This window comes from Enhydra lutris, unplaced genomic scaffold (assembly GCF_002288905.1).
Source record: "Enhydra lutris kenyoni isolate GAN:26980312 unplaced genomic scaffold, ASM228890v2 scaffoldscaffold15, whole genome shotgun sequence".
NCBI classification, from domain to species: Eukaryota; Metazoa; Chordata; class Mammalia; order Carnivora; family Mustelidae; genus Enhydra; species Enhydra lutris.
The window spans coordinates 33,821,075-33,838,487 of NW_019154099.1; the positions used below are offsets into that span (position 1 = coordinate 33,821,075).

General features: G+C 37.2%; 1 protein-coding gene across 1 annotated transcript in view; it reads right to left on the reverse strand.

Annotated features, from left to right (window-relative positions):
- Nucleotides 1-253: 253 nt before the first annotated feature.
- LOC111147059 (ring finger protein 219) overlaps nucleotides 254-17,413 on the reverse strand; it is a 42,348-nt gene continuing 25,188 nt past the window's right edge. Inside the window, exon 6 of the mRNA XM_022502931.1 lies at nucleotides 254-2,160. Within this exon, the coding sequence (XP_022358639.1) occupies nucleotides 642-2,160 (1,519 nt within the window). The 3' untranslated portion in view covers nucleotides 254-641. The remainder of the gene's footprint in view (nucleotides 2,161-17,413) is intronic.

Sequence of the window (17,413 nt, forward strand, 5' to 3'; positions counted from 1 at the left end):
TTGTAGCAAAAGGTTCTCACAAAAACTGTACAAAACACAATGTTAAAAATGCAAACATACATATACAAAACCTAAAAAAAAAAAAAAAAAAAAAAAGGTAAATGAATATTGGACTAAGGTTAGAGTGCGCTTTCTCCACCATAGCCCTGCCTAAAAGTTGAGCCATCACTAAACATAAATAAAAAAGGACAGGCAAAATAATTCCCAGCTTAGAAAAGCTTTAAAGAAACTCAAGTGTCTTATGAGCAGTGTATAGACAACCCAAAAAGTTTTATTTAAGGAATCCAAGTTTTGAAGACAACCGAGGCTCATTAATTGGCCACTGTATTTAACAGCTAAATCAAGACCTAAGAAAACATAACACACCCAAACCAGATACATATAATATTCATTAAAAGAAACCCTCTCCCTCTCTCTATCTTTTCTGGTTAAAAAGATGCCCAAATGAAATGAAAAAAATGACAAACTCTTTAAAATGAACAGAAGTATTTTAGGTACAGGCTAATCCACCATTCTGACTTGATACTTGACTACAGATTATCAATTCAACATCGTACAGAACTTTTATGAGGGAAAAAAAGTAACTTTAAAAACTTCTATTCCTCTCAGGACAAAAACATAAATGACACCTTTCTAACCAGTCAACTTTTAGTTGCTTTTGATGGGCTGGCATTGGAAAGACTGCTCTGGATTTTTCTTTTTGTTGACTGATTTGTATTTTTATTCCTCTTCTCAGGCACAAAGGAAGAAGACCAAGGAGACTGAAGGTGGTTATGAAGACCATGCATCTCTGAGGTCATCTTAAATAAAGAAGACCCAAACCTCTGATCTTCAAATAGCCGGTGTGAACTGCTTAACAAAACACCCTGGGAAAACTCAGTCTGAAACAAACAGCTTGGGGGTTTGATTTCATTAGTTCCTGGGTTAGAACCGGTATGGAGAGAAAAATCTTCATTCATTTCTTGGTCAGATGGAGAGAGGAGGAAAAAAGAAGTGGGTTTCCAATCATTTCCATTTTCTAACTGATCAGTAGTTAGAGAACCTTTGGAAAGGTTTGGCTTAGTTCTTTCTTCCAACTTATCTGGCTCCTCAAGAAATTCACTGCCTTGAGAGGACTTTGATAACACATCTAAGTCCACTGACTTAAAACCATTATTACAAGGGCTCTTGCTATTGTCTGATTCCGACATCATTGAATCCAACTCAGAGATTTTGTCAAGGTAAGCTGCGTCCATGGAGGCTTCACTGGATGTTCTTGTCCGATTCATTTCAAATGAGCGAATAGAATTCAACCTCTTAGATAAGCAGGAGCCTGATTTCTCACTTAATTTTAAAGAAATTTCTCCAACAGAATTTGCTATTGTGTTCCCCTCTGAGCTTTCAAAATCCAAGTTTTGGGCATAGCTTGTGGAACAACAGTCCCAAAATCCTGTCTTTGAGGAAGCAAAACATTCTGATTTCTTTTCATTTTCACTTCTATCATCTTCTGATGAATCTTTATTACAAACATTCGGAGAATCACAAAAATCATCAAACACCAATTTTCTAAGATGGTTTGAGTGCTTTTTGGAACCTACTGCTTTAACTACAGAGCTCTCTCTATTTTCTGGAGTACTGAGCTGAAGGCAACTAAGGGACAAAGGGGTACAAGGAGCTGGAAGATCATAAAGTTCTTCATCTTTGTAGGGAATACAATCACTTGGCTTATTACCCCAATCTCTTTCTAAATAAGTATCCATGCTTGTATCTGTCACATCTAACATTATTTCCACCTGTTTTTGATATAGGTCTTTGTTCTTAGGACAATTTGGTTCTGTTTTGCTGGTGCTTTCCTTCCTGGCAGAACTAGAACTAGAAGGTTTTGCCAGGTGAGAACTTGAGGTGGATGAGCCAAGCGGCTTTCTGGCACCATCACCTTGATTCTTTGATGTCATATCCTCCTCATTGCCTATGCTCCCTTTGCCATCTGTAGAAAGTGCTCTCTGGCAAATGGAATTCATAGCTTCCTTCTCTTCACCTGAATTTTTTAGCTGTGAAATTTGAGATTCTAGTTCCTCTATATACTTATCACTTCGTTCCAGGGCTTTCTTGAGGCGATTGGTTTCACGTTCATGCTGTTCTACTTTGGACTGAAGAGCAGCTACTGTAAACCTTCCAAACCTGCAAGGAATGGAAAGATAGTTAACTTTACAGTTCAAGTTTTTTTTTTTTTTTCCCTTTTCAAAGTTTAAGAGGGCATCCTGGCTCAAGCCATTTCAATTTCACATACCAATGACATTTCAGACCACCCGATGAACAGGTCAAAAGCAATGCCAGATGTAGTATCTCCAGAAAAGAGTTTTTCACTTTATGTAATAATATGCATATGATAACAATAGCAAAGATCTAATAGGATACTTTTGTGGTCAAATCAGATTAGTAGTGGCAGAAGGTCAGACACGCACAAACTCACTGCTGACTTCCCTTCCAAGAGTTAGCTCTCTCAATTCAGCTCATATATGCATGCAGGGTTATCCCCTAAAACAATGGCAAAGATTTATGATAACATTTGAACAGTGGTCCACATCCTGAAATATTTACATTCAATCATTTTCCTATCGTACAGCAGTGTTTTACAATACATTTCTTATACAATGTCACCTTGTCAAACATAAAATGCCAATTTGAAATTCAGAAGTCTTAGCAGTCCCAGCAGGGGTGGTTTTAAATACTTATTTGGACCCTTTCAATTATAGCTACTCTTGATCTGAAGCTTTTACTTGGCTTTTCTGAACACTGGGCTTTAATTTATTCCAGCTCTACTTATTTTTGGCATTTTACAACTGTGTGCGACATCAATCTCATTTCTTCCAACTTTGAAATACAAAGTCAGTGCTTGTGGTTCCAATATATTACACATAAAAACATCTTCACATTTTCTGAAAAGGAACATTTTGGAGAGTAACCGAAAAAGAACATATCAAAAATTCACTTCTTTTACTCAGGATTATCTTGTCTTCATTATTCCCTTAAGAATGGGTACTGGGGGGTGCCTTGGTGGCTCTGTTGGTTGGGTGACTGACTCTTGATTTCTGCTTGGGTCGTGATCTCAGGGTCATGAGATTGAGCCCTAAGTGGTGCTCTGTCCTCTCCACAAAAGTTCTTTTAAAAAGTCTCTTTCTATAATCTTTTTAATGACTTAAATATTGACCTCTGTTAAAGAATTCACGGATTATCTGTTTGGAGCAAAGTACTTGAAAAGATGGCTTCTAAAAAAAATTTTTTTTTAATCTATGGGTTTATCTTTTCTTCCTTTCCCCCCTAATTATAATTACAATTAAGGGGCGCCTGGGTGGTTCCTTGGTTTTGGCTCAGGTCCAGATCTCAGGGTTGTGGGATCAAGCCCTGACTAGGTTTTGGCTCATCAGAGTCTGCTTCCCCTCTCCCTCTGTTTCCCCACCCCCAACGTGCACACACGCTCTCTCTCTCTCTGAAATAAATAAATAAATAAATAAATAAATAAATAAATAAATTTTAGAAGTTATTACAATTAAGAGAATGTACTAGGTATTTTAACCAACTGAGCCACCCAGGCGCCTCTGTACTAGGTATTTAAAAAAAAAACAAAAACAAAAAAACAAAGAAGAAACCCACAGTAATTACCTTTTAGAGACAACCACTACACGTGCTCTCTCACTCAATGCCCAACACCACCTCCTACACTACAGCCCAATTCACTCTCTAGCTCACTCTGACAAAATTCCTGCTCTGGTCACTATGGGGGGGAAAAAGCAGAGCAAAGGTAAATACAGATTCATAAAATCTCAGGCCTGTAATGGCCTTAAAAGACACAGTATTGAATATTGATCTACTCACTGTAATCAACCTCTAAAAAACAAAGCAAAAACCACAGGTATAACAAAAACAAAACCAGCTACAGTAACAAGTACCCCTGTTTTAAAACCAATTTTACTACTATGAATATCTGGTTAAAAGAATGATGGTAGCTTTTCCTTCTTTGTTAGAGAAAAATGTTTTAGTTTATATATGTAGTATTTGACAGAGTTTCTGCAAGAGAATTTTAAAGAGCAGACGAGTATCTTAAGGACATCAGCAAAAATGTTTTTAAGTTCTTGATAATAACTACTCTAAAATCAAATAACCCACATATTTTTAAATGGAAAAAACATGTAGCATGTTTACTTAATGCAAACAGCAAAAGTGACAGCCTTAAATTTGCTTACCAAGATAAAATTTATCTTAATTTCTTACATGCAATTTTTACAATAAAGGTAAACTCAGAAGAAGAAAAAAAAAATCAAACAATTCTTTAAAGATTTATTTATTTTAGAGGGAGACAGAGAGCGAGAGGCACAAGTTGGGGGAAGGGCAGAGAAGGAGACAGACTCCCCACTGAACGTGGAGCCCTACACGGGGCTTGATCCCACAACCCTGAGATCATGATCTGAACGGATATTGAGTTGGATGCTCAACCGACTATGCCACCCAGGTGCTGAAAAATCAAACAATTTAAAATCAAACAGTGTTGGGGCGCCTGGGTGGCTCAGTGGGTTAAGTCTCTGCTTTCGGCTCAGGTCATGGTCTGAGTCCTGGGATCAAGCCCCACATTGGGCTCTCTGCTCAGCTGGAAGCCTGCTTCCCCCTCTCTCTCTGCCTGCCTCTCTGCCTACTTGTGATCTCTCTCTCAAATAAATAAATAAATAAAATCTTAAAAATAAATAAATAAAATAAAATAATGTTATTAGGTAGTTAAGTCAGCTATTACCAAAGGATGTCCTTGGGAACTCAGAGGCTTACGTAAGAAAAGACTAGTGACAAATAAGAAATGTTTCCCAAAGTATTAGCAGCTTTTTATTAGAAGGTTTTAACCTGGAATTTCAAACATGTCACTTTAAGATGCTACATTTGCCCCTCTGTTTTTTCTTTTTTTAAAATTATGTTTTTAAAAGAAGTTAACAAATAGTTCTGAGTTGAAGTCAAAATGACAGCCCCATCCATGTATTCTGGGTTACTTCAGAAAGCTGAAGTGCCATAAGAACTAACAACAAAGGCCAGCAATGGGGGCACATTTGACAGGGACAGCCAGTAGAAATCACTGATGGGGCTGGCTGTTTTCTAAAAGGTCACTGCCCTCAATTCCCCAAAGTTCCATTTCAATACTTTACAAGTCTATAATACTTTGAGTGATCAGACCTTTTTACCACGCTAATAAGAGGCCTGTGCTGGTGGGCAAACTAACAGAAATATATAGTGAAAGCCAATGGAACGGATCAATTAATTAACCTATCCACGTAATTTTTAAATCTTTCTCTCCCTGATTAGAGTGTAAGCTCCAGGAAAGCAGGGAGTCTGACCATCTTACATTCACTGCTAGCTCCCTAGAGCAATTCCTGGTATACAGCAGTCCTCATTAAATATTTCTTGAATAGATGTTATTTTCTACTTTCAGATAGATGCATTAGTGCCTTACATTAAGACAGATCCAACAGCATAGGATAAGCCAAAGGTCCTTGGGTCTCTTTTACATGTAAGTATTCTGAATCACTATATTACTAAACTGAATGTTTCATACATTTGACTGTTTTGTTTTGTTTTTTTTTCATTGACACTAAGGAAAGCAACAGAGAACAACATATACAGAATATAGTTCTGTGGCTTTTGTTTTGTTTTTGTGTGTGTGTGTGTGTGTGTGTTTTGTTTTTTTTTAAACTACAGGGTTGCCATCTTATATTGCTCCTTTTTTTTTTTTTTTTTTAAAGATTTTATTTATTTATTTGTCAGAGAGAGAGAGGGAGAGAGAGCAAGCACAGGCAGACAGAATGGCAGGCAGAGGCAGAGGGAGAAGCAGGCTCCCTGATGAGCAAGGAGCCCGATGTGGGACTCGATCCCAGGACGCTGGGATCATGACCTGAGCCGAAGGCAGCTGCTTAACCAACTGAGCCACCCAGGCGTCCCTATATTGCTCCTTCTAAAAAAAACCTGCCACTTATGGCACATGGTGGCTCAGTCAGTTAAGCATCTGCCTTCAGCTCAGGTCATGATCCCGGGTCCTGGGATGATTCTGTGTCCTGTCTCCCTGTTCAGTGAGGAGCCTGCTTCTCCCTCTCCCTCTGCCCCACCCCCTGCTCATGCTCTCTCTTTCTCTCCTTTCTCAATCAAATAAATAAATAAAATCTTAAAAAAAAAAACCTGACACTTTAACCTTAGCAAAAGAATGGAAACATATGAGACTTTTGACATAGCTATTAGGAATTTTAAGCTTACCCTGGATTAGTATATTAGATTTGGCAAAAGGAAATTAATCAAGTCACAGAGAAATAACAATTATTTGTTAATAATATCTGCATATCTGATGCTATACTTCTATAAAAGAAGACAATGAAGATAAGAGCTTATTTAACTTTGGGTTTTAATATTCTTATTCACACTAATTCCAGATATTTCCAGAGTACATAACATTAAGTGAATCAATGCCAAAGCAAGCCGGAGGGAATTCTAACATCATTTACCATACTTCCTTTTCCTGAGCAAATTTCAAAATGGAGTATTTTTATAAACATTCCATTAGAGACCAAAAGGCTTTGATTTTCAAAGTAGCAGTGATGGCCAAAGGCTTCATTATGTCAGAGAAAACATCGTAAAGCAGTTTGGGAGTTACAACTGATATATTGGAAGTTTGCTAGAATCTGGGAGAAGCTTAAAGGATTTCTCAGCTTGCAGTGTTAAGGGATATACACATTCTGGATTAGGGCTCCCCTTGCCTGAAGAGCTACAGAGGTACAAGATAGTTCCTGTTCCTACTAACAGTAAGAGAAATGAAACTCCTATTAGTTTGACCTTTAAGGTATTACACCTAGAATAGAGTATGACTAATAATGAAAAGCTCCTCAGTTCAGATTTTCTCATAGCCCATTATGCAGGAGTAATAGGATGTGCTTGAAGGGAATTAAAAGAAAGCAAATGTGGTAAAAGAATAAATGCCAGAACGAAGTACCAAAAGACCTAACTTCTAGTGCTATGCTGCCATTAACTAGTTATGAGAACTTGAGCAATTAACTTGTCTCTCTAGTTCTCAATGGCATCCCTAACAAAAGGGACAAAATCAGCAAGCCCAGTGGGTTGCTTCTAAAACATCTTCAGGACATAGGGAGACATGAGGGAAGTGAACCCATCTGCCCCCCATGTATCTTTGATTTCATATCCTTTCCTTACTTGCTAGATGAAGTAGCAATTATGAAACAAAGTGAAAGCAATCTTTGGATCTGGACCAGCTTTTAGGATCTGGCCTATGTGACCGTTTTTCAGCACTGATATCCTTGCCATACATGCCTCCAATACACATAAATTTCAGTTGCCACAGTTTAGGTAAATAACACCAGTTATTTAACAAAGGGGCTCAAATTTACATTATATTAACTGTAACTAACTGCATGAAACTGCATAAAATAAATATTTCAATACTTGCTTTTCAGTTCACAAAACAGTACATACATAACAGACGTACATCAGTGACCAATCAGGTCACTTCTTTCCAAGTCTGAAAGTGGTTGGTCCCTCTGCATCTGTTACTCAGTTCACACACAGATAGTAACACAAGCAGTACTGTCACATACATTTTACAAGAATGGATCATCAAAAGACAGAACTGGCCAACAAAAATGAAGGTGCAGCAAAGAACTAAATAGTGATCAATGCCAGAAGTAAAACTGGAATCAAATGTAAATGTAGTTATTGAAGAACTGACCATGGAAACATTGAAACTGCCACCATCTGAGAGACCCTGGCAATGCCTGAGGAATTTGCGAGTAACAAACTTATTGACATAAATGAGAAAAGTAGTTTTGATGAAAAGAATAAAGTTATCTAGAGAAAGTGGCAGGTTAGCAAAAAACTTCACATTAAAACAATATGGAGATATTTCATGACATTGAAAGCATTAAGGATAAAATGTTCGAGGCTGATGCAAACTCAGGAGTATGACAATCGTCAAGGCATTAGAAAAGTTGCTAGCAGCTTCATATCATAAGTTATAGGATAAGAAGACAAGCACTATTCAGATTATTTCCCACAGTTTTTTTTTTTACAAAGAAATAAAATACTTTATTTCACAATGTTTCTAATGGTTTAAATTATACTAAATATTAGTGTGCTAAATATTAGTTTTACTCTTTTCACTTCCATAAACATTTATAACTGACAGTAAGAGATTTAATGTTTTGACAAAAAATATTAAAGTTTATAAAGGAACTTGATTCTTCCCATTGATTAAGACTGCTTTTCATGGTTTTTACTTGAATGGCCTTTTTTTGGTCCTCCACTACTGTACAAAGTAAGGATTATCTATACTAAAGGAATAGTTGATATATAAGGAAACCAAGTAAACTTACTTGAGTCTTGGAAGTTTTTTTAAAAGAATAACCCATTCATAGAGGGCATTTTATTGCAGAGTTGCCTGTTTACATAACTGCAGTTACATATCTTCTCATTCCCTGACTTTCAGAGATATTAGAAAATATCTTATTTTAAACATAGAGCAGAGGTAGGGTTTCAAAGAGAAGAACATTCCATTATTCTTTTCCCTTTCTTAAATATTTTTTCCTAAAGTAAAACTCACCAGAGATTACCTGAACTTGCAAACTCCTCTTTTTGATTACAGGTAACAGAAGTAGCTTGTAATATGAACTCTTCAGAAACATGAATTTTGATAGGAGTGGGAAGAAAAGGGAGAGGCCCAGTACTGTGTTCTGCCTTGTGCTTATGTGTGCAATTGGGCAGACGGCATATTTCAGGGGAAAAGGGCAGAGAGGACCAGGACTACAGGAAGCTCAATATTGTACCTGGTGGTGGGGGCCTTTTGCTCTCACCTGTTTCCAAAGAGTTGCTTGTGTGTTCACCCTTATCTATCTCACCCTTGTACACATGTCAGAAGGATGGTTGTAGGCATTCTGTCTTTAAACTACTAGGGAAGCTTTGGGAAGTAGCTGATAGATTTTTATCTGCCGCAGAGCTGTATGACTTGCCAGTGTTTCAAGAGTTTTCTCTTTTTAAAAGTAAACATCCAGTGATGAAAATGCTACATTCTTAGAAAATTTATTAATCATAAAAGTACCGTCTATGACCAATCCTAGACACAAGTTGGTTCCACAAATAATATGTTAAATAATATGAACCATACTAAGAAAATAGCAAGAAATTCTTCCCCCCGATGACTCAAGGCAACATTTCTGTTTTCTGGACCACCATCAAATAAAAAAAGAAAGAAAGAAACAGCCCATAATCAAATAAATAAATAAATGAACTTTTGTGATGGAATTTACCAAAAGTAAGTGTAACAAGTAAGTCTTTAAGAGTAGCCTGACCACTACTGATAATGACAGCAACAAAAATAATAGCAGCAACCAAATTTACTAAATGTTTACTTAAATCCAGCACATTGCTATATGCTTGTTATATATTATCTTTCTGATTTAATTGTCCTATCGACCTAATGAAGGAAGATCTGTTATTTTTTATTTTAAGGATGAGAAATGAGAAGCTTCAAAAGACTCTCTCTTGTTCACGGATTTGCAGAAAGTGGCAGAAATGGGATTTGAATTCAAGTGTGTCTGAGTCCAATCACCATGTCTGACATTATATGAAGTGCTTGAACATGAGCTCCCTTCTTCAGTAATATAAGTACCTATTTATGCTGTAAAGTAATGTAAAATACAAGCTAGGATTGCTGAGCACACAGTCTGTACACACAGTTAACTAACTAGGATTATTGTAATATTTACTAATACATACACATGCTAATAAAACATGGAGAGGAAAAAAGGGATCAACAGATATGTATATACAAAGTTGATAAATATTTATCAAAAATCTACCATGTTTTAGACACAAGTTCAAGAATATTTTGCAATTTCAAAAGATCATTTATTAAAGTGGCCTTGCAGGAAACTATAGCACAGACAGATCAGCCTGACAAATGCCAACCCAAAGAAGGTAGCTATTTTAACCAGAGATATGTAGACTAAATTGGAACCCAAACCACAAAATTAAAAATGTAAAATTTTAGGGCCAAAGCATCACATAGGTACTTGTCCCGGGGTCTAATATTGAGGAATAAAAAAAAAAATAGAAGCCACATTATGCTGCCTCTTAGTTTTAGCATAAAACAAAGTGCTTCAACATTTGCAAGAATAAAAAAAGTCACGATTTCCTCCTTAAAGACAAAGATCACACGAGCAGAGGAACTGATAAAGAATTAAGGCCCATGCAGCCATTCTTCCTTCTTCTACCTCCCAGAAGTATAAAGATCAAGGTACAGTCTGCTTTGCAAGCTTTCAAAGAAAGAGAAGCTTCCAAACGTAGAGCAGAGTTTTAAAATAACAGTTCACATTATTAATACAATTTTAAAGGAAGTTTTATATGTGTGTGTGTTTATTAAGCTAAACTAACCATGTATTTGTAGTTGGAAATTGTGACGTTGAAAAGTCTTGCTGAGATACCTAGAAATTCTTAACACAAACAACCTTAGTATTGGGCTGCATATGTAAATTGAAGAGGAACAGATTCCCTTTTGTGGTCTCTAAAAAGGGCTGATATATCTACCTATCTATATCTATATCTATCTTTATATCTATATCTATCTATCTATATATATATTTAGTGTGCATATATATATATATATATATATATATATATATATATATATTGCACCTGTGAAGGGGGACTACTCTTTTAACTATGAAATAAATTCCATTTTATTTGATAAATACATTTCACTTCAATTCCACATAGAAATGCACCCTAATTTTCTTTCGCAAAAGAAAAGATCAGCTTTGAGTTTCTAGGACATCAGTGGGGATCCTAATCTTTCGTGGAAGGAAATAAACTATACACAAAAGATATTTCATATCTTTTTACAGTTCTAAAAGGAATAAAGGACTTATATGTTTTCCCAAATATGATAACCTTAACAAAATCTCAACAATATAAGAGGACAACTATTGTTACATGAAAAAAAGCACACTTAAAAATCTCGGGACTGGTATTTATCTATACATTTTCACCACAGTTAAATCAACCTCTCTCTCACCTTAAGGAACAATCTTAAACAAAATAAAACAAAAAAGACTGTGATCCAGCCACCCTGTAATTATTACTATGATGACAGTTACTGAGGACTTAAAGTATGCTAAGGGGTCAAAGAAAGGAAAACAAAAGGAGTAGAAGACATTCTTGTTCTTAAGCAGTTCCTAATATTCCCAACGACCTTATTGCTTAGTCATTAGCATGCAATGCAGGCTCCTAAAATATCTTATCAATACAATAAAGACAAGCTGACAGAAAACTGTAAGACCTGTCCATCCCCAATTAGCTGAATACCCAGAGAAGGGCCCCTCAGGCAGCTGAGGGGCCTGCGCACACCTGGCTGTCACCGTTTGGCCCCAGGGTATCATCAGACTCCCCTGACAGTCTACAAGTTCCCCTTCCGGGAAATCCAAAGGGCATAGCAGAATCAGTCATCAGATCAGGCTGGGGTCAAATACCAGGAATCATGGCGTTTGTCAGAGCAGAATCATGAGAAGTAAAAAAGCCCAGAATAAGTTAAGAGGGGACAACAGCCAAGCCAGCAAGACCAGAGGTGCTGCCGGGCAAGCTGAAAGACTGGAGTAGTCTGAGTGGTACTGGCATGTCTTGAGACACAGTGTAGGAAGAGCAGAACTGTGAACCAAGGAGACACAGCTCAGAGTCAGCATGGAGACAGATAAAGGCAGGATAAACCCAGTTCAAGTAAGGAAACGAAGATAAGAAATCTTGTTTGGGACCCCAGCAACATCACCTCCTCCTTTCCCCTTTCTTGGTCCCAGTCTCTAGTATGACTCAGGAAAACCCTCCACTCTTCTCATTTGGAGAAAATCCCAAGAATCTTGGAATTTCTTTTCCTTATAAACTCTTTGTACTTTAAGCTTCTAGAAAGCTCAAAATCTTAATTCTCTGGTTAGTTCCCTCCACATTGCAGCATGAAGGACTCCTTCCTTCTCCCAGTCTCCAGAGAAGGAACACACACGCACAAACACACGCACAGTGATACGCACACTTACATGTATTTTAGACAGATACACATACAGCATGCATTTTTATAAATATGTCTTAGCTCCAAGAAGCTAGCTGGTAGATTAACTGAGCATGAAAGTCATGGAACTTGTCAGTATACCAGATCCTTAGTAATACAAGAACGATGGGAAGAACAAGAAGAAAAGTGTTTCTTCTGTCTTAGGAAATCATGCAGGGCTTCAAACAGAGTAACAACTGAAGAGGAATTAACAAGGCAGAATAAAAGGGAGCGGCTACTGGGGATGACCAGGGAAAACAAAGGAAAAGGCATGAGCAAAGGTGCAAAGGCATGTCATAACAAGGCAAATCTGGACCCAGTAAGAAACTCAGTCTGGCCAAAGCAGACTATAAGAAGGGGAAGGTTGGAGAGGACATGAAAAGGCCAAAGCTCAAGTCATATTGTAAAGAGCCTCCCATATTTATGAAGAAATTTGGGCTTTAATTTGAGGACAATGGGGAATCAAAGGTTATTAAATAAGGGAATGAGATGATCAAATATATATTTTGGAATCTTGGCAAGAATAAGGCAGATGCTTTAGGGTTAAGAGTGGAAAAGAAGAATAAGCATAAGATTGTTAAAATAGACTAAGCAAGAAATCATGTGGATCTAAACTAGTGGGAATACGAAGATAGATTACAGAGATATTTAAGAGGTAGGATAGATAGAATATACTAAACAATTAGGTGTGGGATGAGGAGAAGGGGTGGATAAAGAAGACTGAGGTGTTTATCTGAGGCAACTAGATGAGTAGTAAAGCCATTAAGGATAGGAACAAAGCAAGAGGATAAACAATCTTTGGAGTAGAAAGGATAATGGATACAATTATTTAGACACACACCTCTATCAGTTCTTTGTGCTACACATGGTTCCAAGGACATAAAATTACTTCCGTTCATCCTCGCAGTAACACATCATCCACATTTTATATAACGAAAATAATGGCTCCAAGGGATTAAGTAATTTATTGACTGCTATTTATCTATTCATTTAATTATTCAACAAATATTTATCAGATGCCTTTCAGGTGCTGGGGTTTTGCAAGTAACGGAAATAGGCAGTAAGATTCTTACCCTTGGGGAACTTAGAGTTAAGAATGGAGGGGACAGACAACAAACAGATCAAGTAATTAAACAAACAAGATAATTTCAGACTGATTAGAGTTAGGAAGACAATAATACTATAACCTGGGTTCAGTACTAGCTGAGCATTTCATTAATTCATTAGTTCATTAAAAGTACATTTCAAGTTTTAATGTATTTAACCCTTACTACTACCTGTAAGATAGGTACTACTATTGGCCTTATTTCACAGAAGTCAAGAACAGAGATACAAAAAGGTTAACTGTCTTCCCCCAAATCACAGAGAGTAAGTAGACAAAACCAGAGTTCAGTCCTACGGAGTGTGACTCTGGAGCCTGTGCTCAAAATCACACACTATACTGCTTCGTCATGCCATGATTTTATCACTGTGGTATCACAATAAGACAGAGTAAAGAATTTAGAAGGTACTAAAGCAGAGGGCTGCTTCAGAATGATGTTCAGGAAAGGCCTCTCTGAATCTGATGACAGAAGGAGTCAGCCACATAAAGATATGGAAGCAGAACATTCTAAGCAAAAAGAAAAAGTCCATCATGTTTTAGAAACAGAGGAAGGCCAGTATGGCTGGAGCAGCATGAGCCAGCAGAATGATATGAAGTGTAACAGGCAAACATAGACTGGTTTGTGAAGAATCCAGATTTTATTTTAGGAAAAAAACTAAACAAACGGGACAGTTTTAGGTAGGAGACTTTTATATAAATTTTGATTTATATTTTATAAAAACACAATTTCAAGTATGGTGAAAATGAAGTGGGTAGGGGAAGGAGGGGCTGAGTGCGAGCGGGGACATTTGCATCCAGGTAATCTGTCTCCAGTGCTAAGCATTTATTTGAACACCACACTATGTGGTGAATTTAAGGTATAGGATCTTGGGTGAAGGTATCAAATAGACAAATAAAAATCTATAGCTGAGGAAAAAAGGTAAAACCAAACAAAGATTTATTATATTTTATTTTATTTCTGACATACAGGTAGATGATTATTAAAGCTATGGGAGTAAATGAGATGGCTCATCAAGGAACACAAATACAGCAAAAAGAGAAGAAATCCCAGGTCATAATCTATTAAATCAATCCTTTCCTCTTCAGGGTACTTTTTTTTCTTATACTAATAACAGAAAATACTATTCACTATCCAGAGAGTATCTGGAGCCTTTACCTTCCCCCAGAAGAAGCAGGGGCGGGGGAAGACTGGTCCATAATGACAAGCCTTGGGGTTGCTGTGCAGTAGAAGAGCTGCATACAGGGAGACATTATCAAATCCATAGACCTCACTAAAGACACAATGACAAGAACACATAACATTCCTGAATACATATTTCCAGAAAGGAAAGCCATTAATCCAACTATAACCAAGTTTTATATTAATGGCCTATAGAGTTTTGTACATGGAGTTTAACACCCTAGGCTGTTAAGGTAAGTTAGTAGCCAAGGACAAGAACTGCTGCTCCACTAAAGCCTCCTAATAGCTGGCACAAACCACAAAAACTCTGCCTAATGTGCCCAGAAAAAAAAAAAAAAAAAAAAAAAATGGCACAATTGAAGAGAAAGATCTCAGAGAGGGCATGAAACGTTCTAATGCTTTAAAAGTCAACTCTTCATATCTCTTCAAGCTTAAAAAAAAAAATTACTAAGGAACTCCTAATTCTATCAAGAACAAGTATATCCACATTTCTGGGCACAGTTTAGGAATAGTAACTGAAGCCAAGGATATTTAGGAATATGAGAAATGTTAACACTAAAGTCTTCCCTTAAGCTTCTCGTTCTTGTTGTATTTTTTACCATGCGGAGGTGTGACACGCTTGGTATTCCCCACTGAACAGGAGACTGAGAACAGGCCTTTCTGTTTAAAGCAGAGAATGATGGATATCGTGGAGTCATGCTAACCAGCTATTTAAGCGGGGTGATGAAGGTCACAATGGAGAGATATGCAAATTACATAGAGGACTTCTGCTCTGATGAGTTTGAGAAGGAAGCCACCATGTTTCTCAAGCGTAACTGTAGCTACTACTGGAGACAAGGGACTGGAACTAAAGGGACTACTTAGTATTTCTAACAGTTCAAGCTGTTTCCCTCTAGCTCAGAATGCCTTCCTTCTCATAGAAATCTCCATCTTTCAAAGCCAGGCTCAAGTCCTCCCTCTGTTTTTTTTTTTTTTTTTAAAGGATTTTATTTATTTACTTATTAGAGAGAGAGAGGGAGACAGAGCACAAGCAGGGGGAGCAGCAGAGGCAGAGGAAGAAGCAGACTCCCTACTAAGCAGGGAGCCTGACATGAGACTTGATCCCAGAACCCTGAGATCATGACCCTAGCCGAAGACAGACGCTTAACAGACTGGGCCACCGGGGTGCCCTCAAGTCCTGTCTCTTTGATAAACACTCTTACCATTGCAACACACTGGTCATTCCCTGAACTCCTACTGAGGTCTCTGATATTTGATTTAGTATCTGTTCTGTATTTGTTTCATATATTTGTGTCTCTTGCCTTCGTTAGATTATGAGCTTTCTAGAGGTAGGAACCATGTTTCATGGGTTTTATTTTTTTATTATACATCCCCTTTCTTCTATTAAAATATTCTATAGTCTACATTTTAGTATTCATTTCTAGAAGAAAATATAGACATTTATCTTAGGTAACCACAATACGTAAATAACATTAACAGTAATCCCTTGGTATCACCTAATATCCAGCTCATATTCAAATTTACCCAATTGCCTCAAAAATGTCTTTGAATGCTTTGTTATGAGTCAATATCCAAAGAATATCCGTATACTGCATCTGATTATGACTCTTAATTCTCTATTATTGTTAAGCACATCCTGCTTCCCATTTTGTCAATGTTCTTTAATTCATTTTTTAAAAATTTAAAATCAGTTAATTCAAAATCAACTACTATAGTGTATTATTAGTTTCAGAGGTAGAGTTTGTGATTCATCAGCTGCATATAACACCACCTAGCCATTTTTCCTATTAAGTGTACCACATTTGGGATCTGTCTTGTTTCCTCCTAGTCTTAAGAGCTATGTTTATCAGGGCTCCTGGGTGGCACCGTTGGTTAAACATCTGCCTTTGGCTGGGGTCATGATCCCCAAGTCCTGGATCGAGCCCCACGCTGGGCTCTCTGCTCCGCAAGGAGTCTGCTTTTCCCTCTCCCTCTGCCTGCTGCTCTGCCTTCTTGTGCTCTCTCCCTCTCTGTCAAATAAATACATAAATAAAATCTTAAAAAAAAAAAAAAAGAGCTATGTTTATCATCCCTTTACTCAACAAATATATATTAGGAGAAGAATACAGCCAGAACTCTATAAAATGCAGCGGCTAAAATAGTGAATACAACTATAGTCCTGGCTTAGACAGAAGAAAGCCGTAAAACAGTTGTACAAAATATTAAAAACTAGCAATTATGATATGTGCTATGATGGGAAAGTACAGAGTAGTAAGAGAAATTATAGCATGGCAACCTAACCTACTTTAAAGGTCAGGTAGAGTATTTACTTTATCTAGTTCAATGCACCTTGTACAGCGTTAAGTAAATAAACATTCAGTACTCCCAGGCTGGCTGGGAGAGTAAGTTTTCTTCAAATTATCGGCCTTGTAAACTAAAGGACATATCACCACCTCTGGAGTTACAAACATTAGATATGATTCTCTTAGGAGTCCATGTTAGGGGCGCCTGGGTGGCTCAGTGGGTTAAGCCTCTGCCTTTGGCTCAGGACATGATCTCAGGGTCCTGGGATTGAGCCCCACATAGGGCTCTCTGCTTAGCAGGGAACTTGCTTCTTCTTCTCTCTCTGCCTGCTTCTCTGCTTACTTGTGATCTCTCTGTCAAATAAATACATAAAATCTCAAAAAAAAAAAAAAAAAAAGGAGTCTATTTAAAGAAAACTGAAAGGGCAAACATATCATTTTCCATAGTGAAATAAACTTATTTTAGAAGAGAAGAAAAATTCAGGAACTGGCTATATAAAATCAAAGAAAAAGATCCCATTTTTTGGACCACCAGTTTAGATATTAGGACAATGGATTTTTGACAAGGAACAGAATGGATATTACTGAAGCCGAGAAGAAGATGCTTAGTAGAATATCTAACATATTGCTGAAAAAGGCTTTTAGGTTAAAGTTGAGGAAGGAAAATTATCCAGGCACACCTTAAGACTGTATATAATGGATGGAAAAAAACGGAAAAACAGTAACAGAGAAGATAAATAATAACC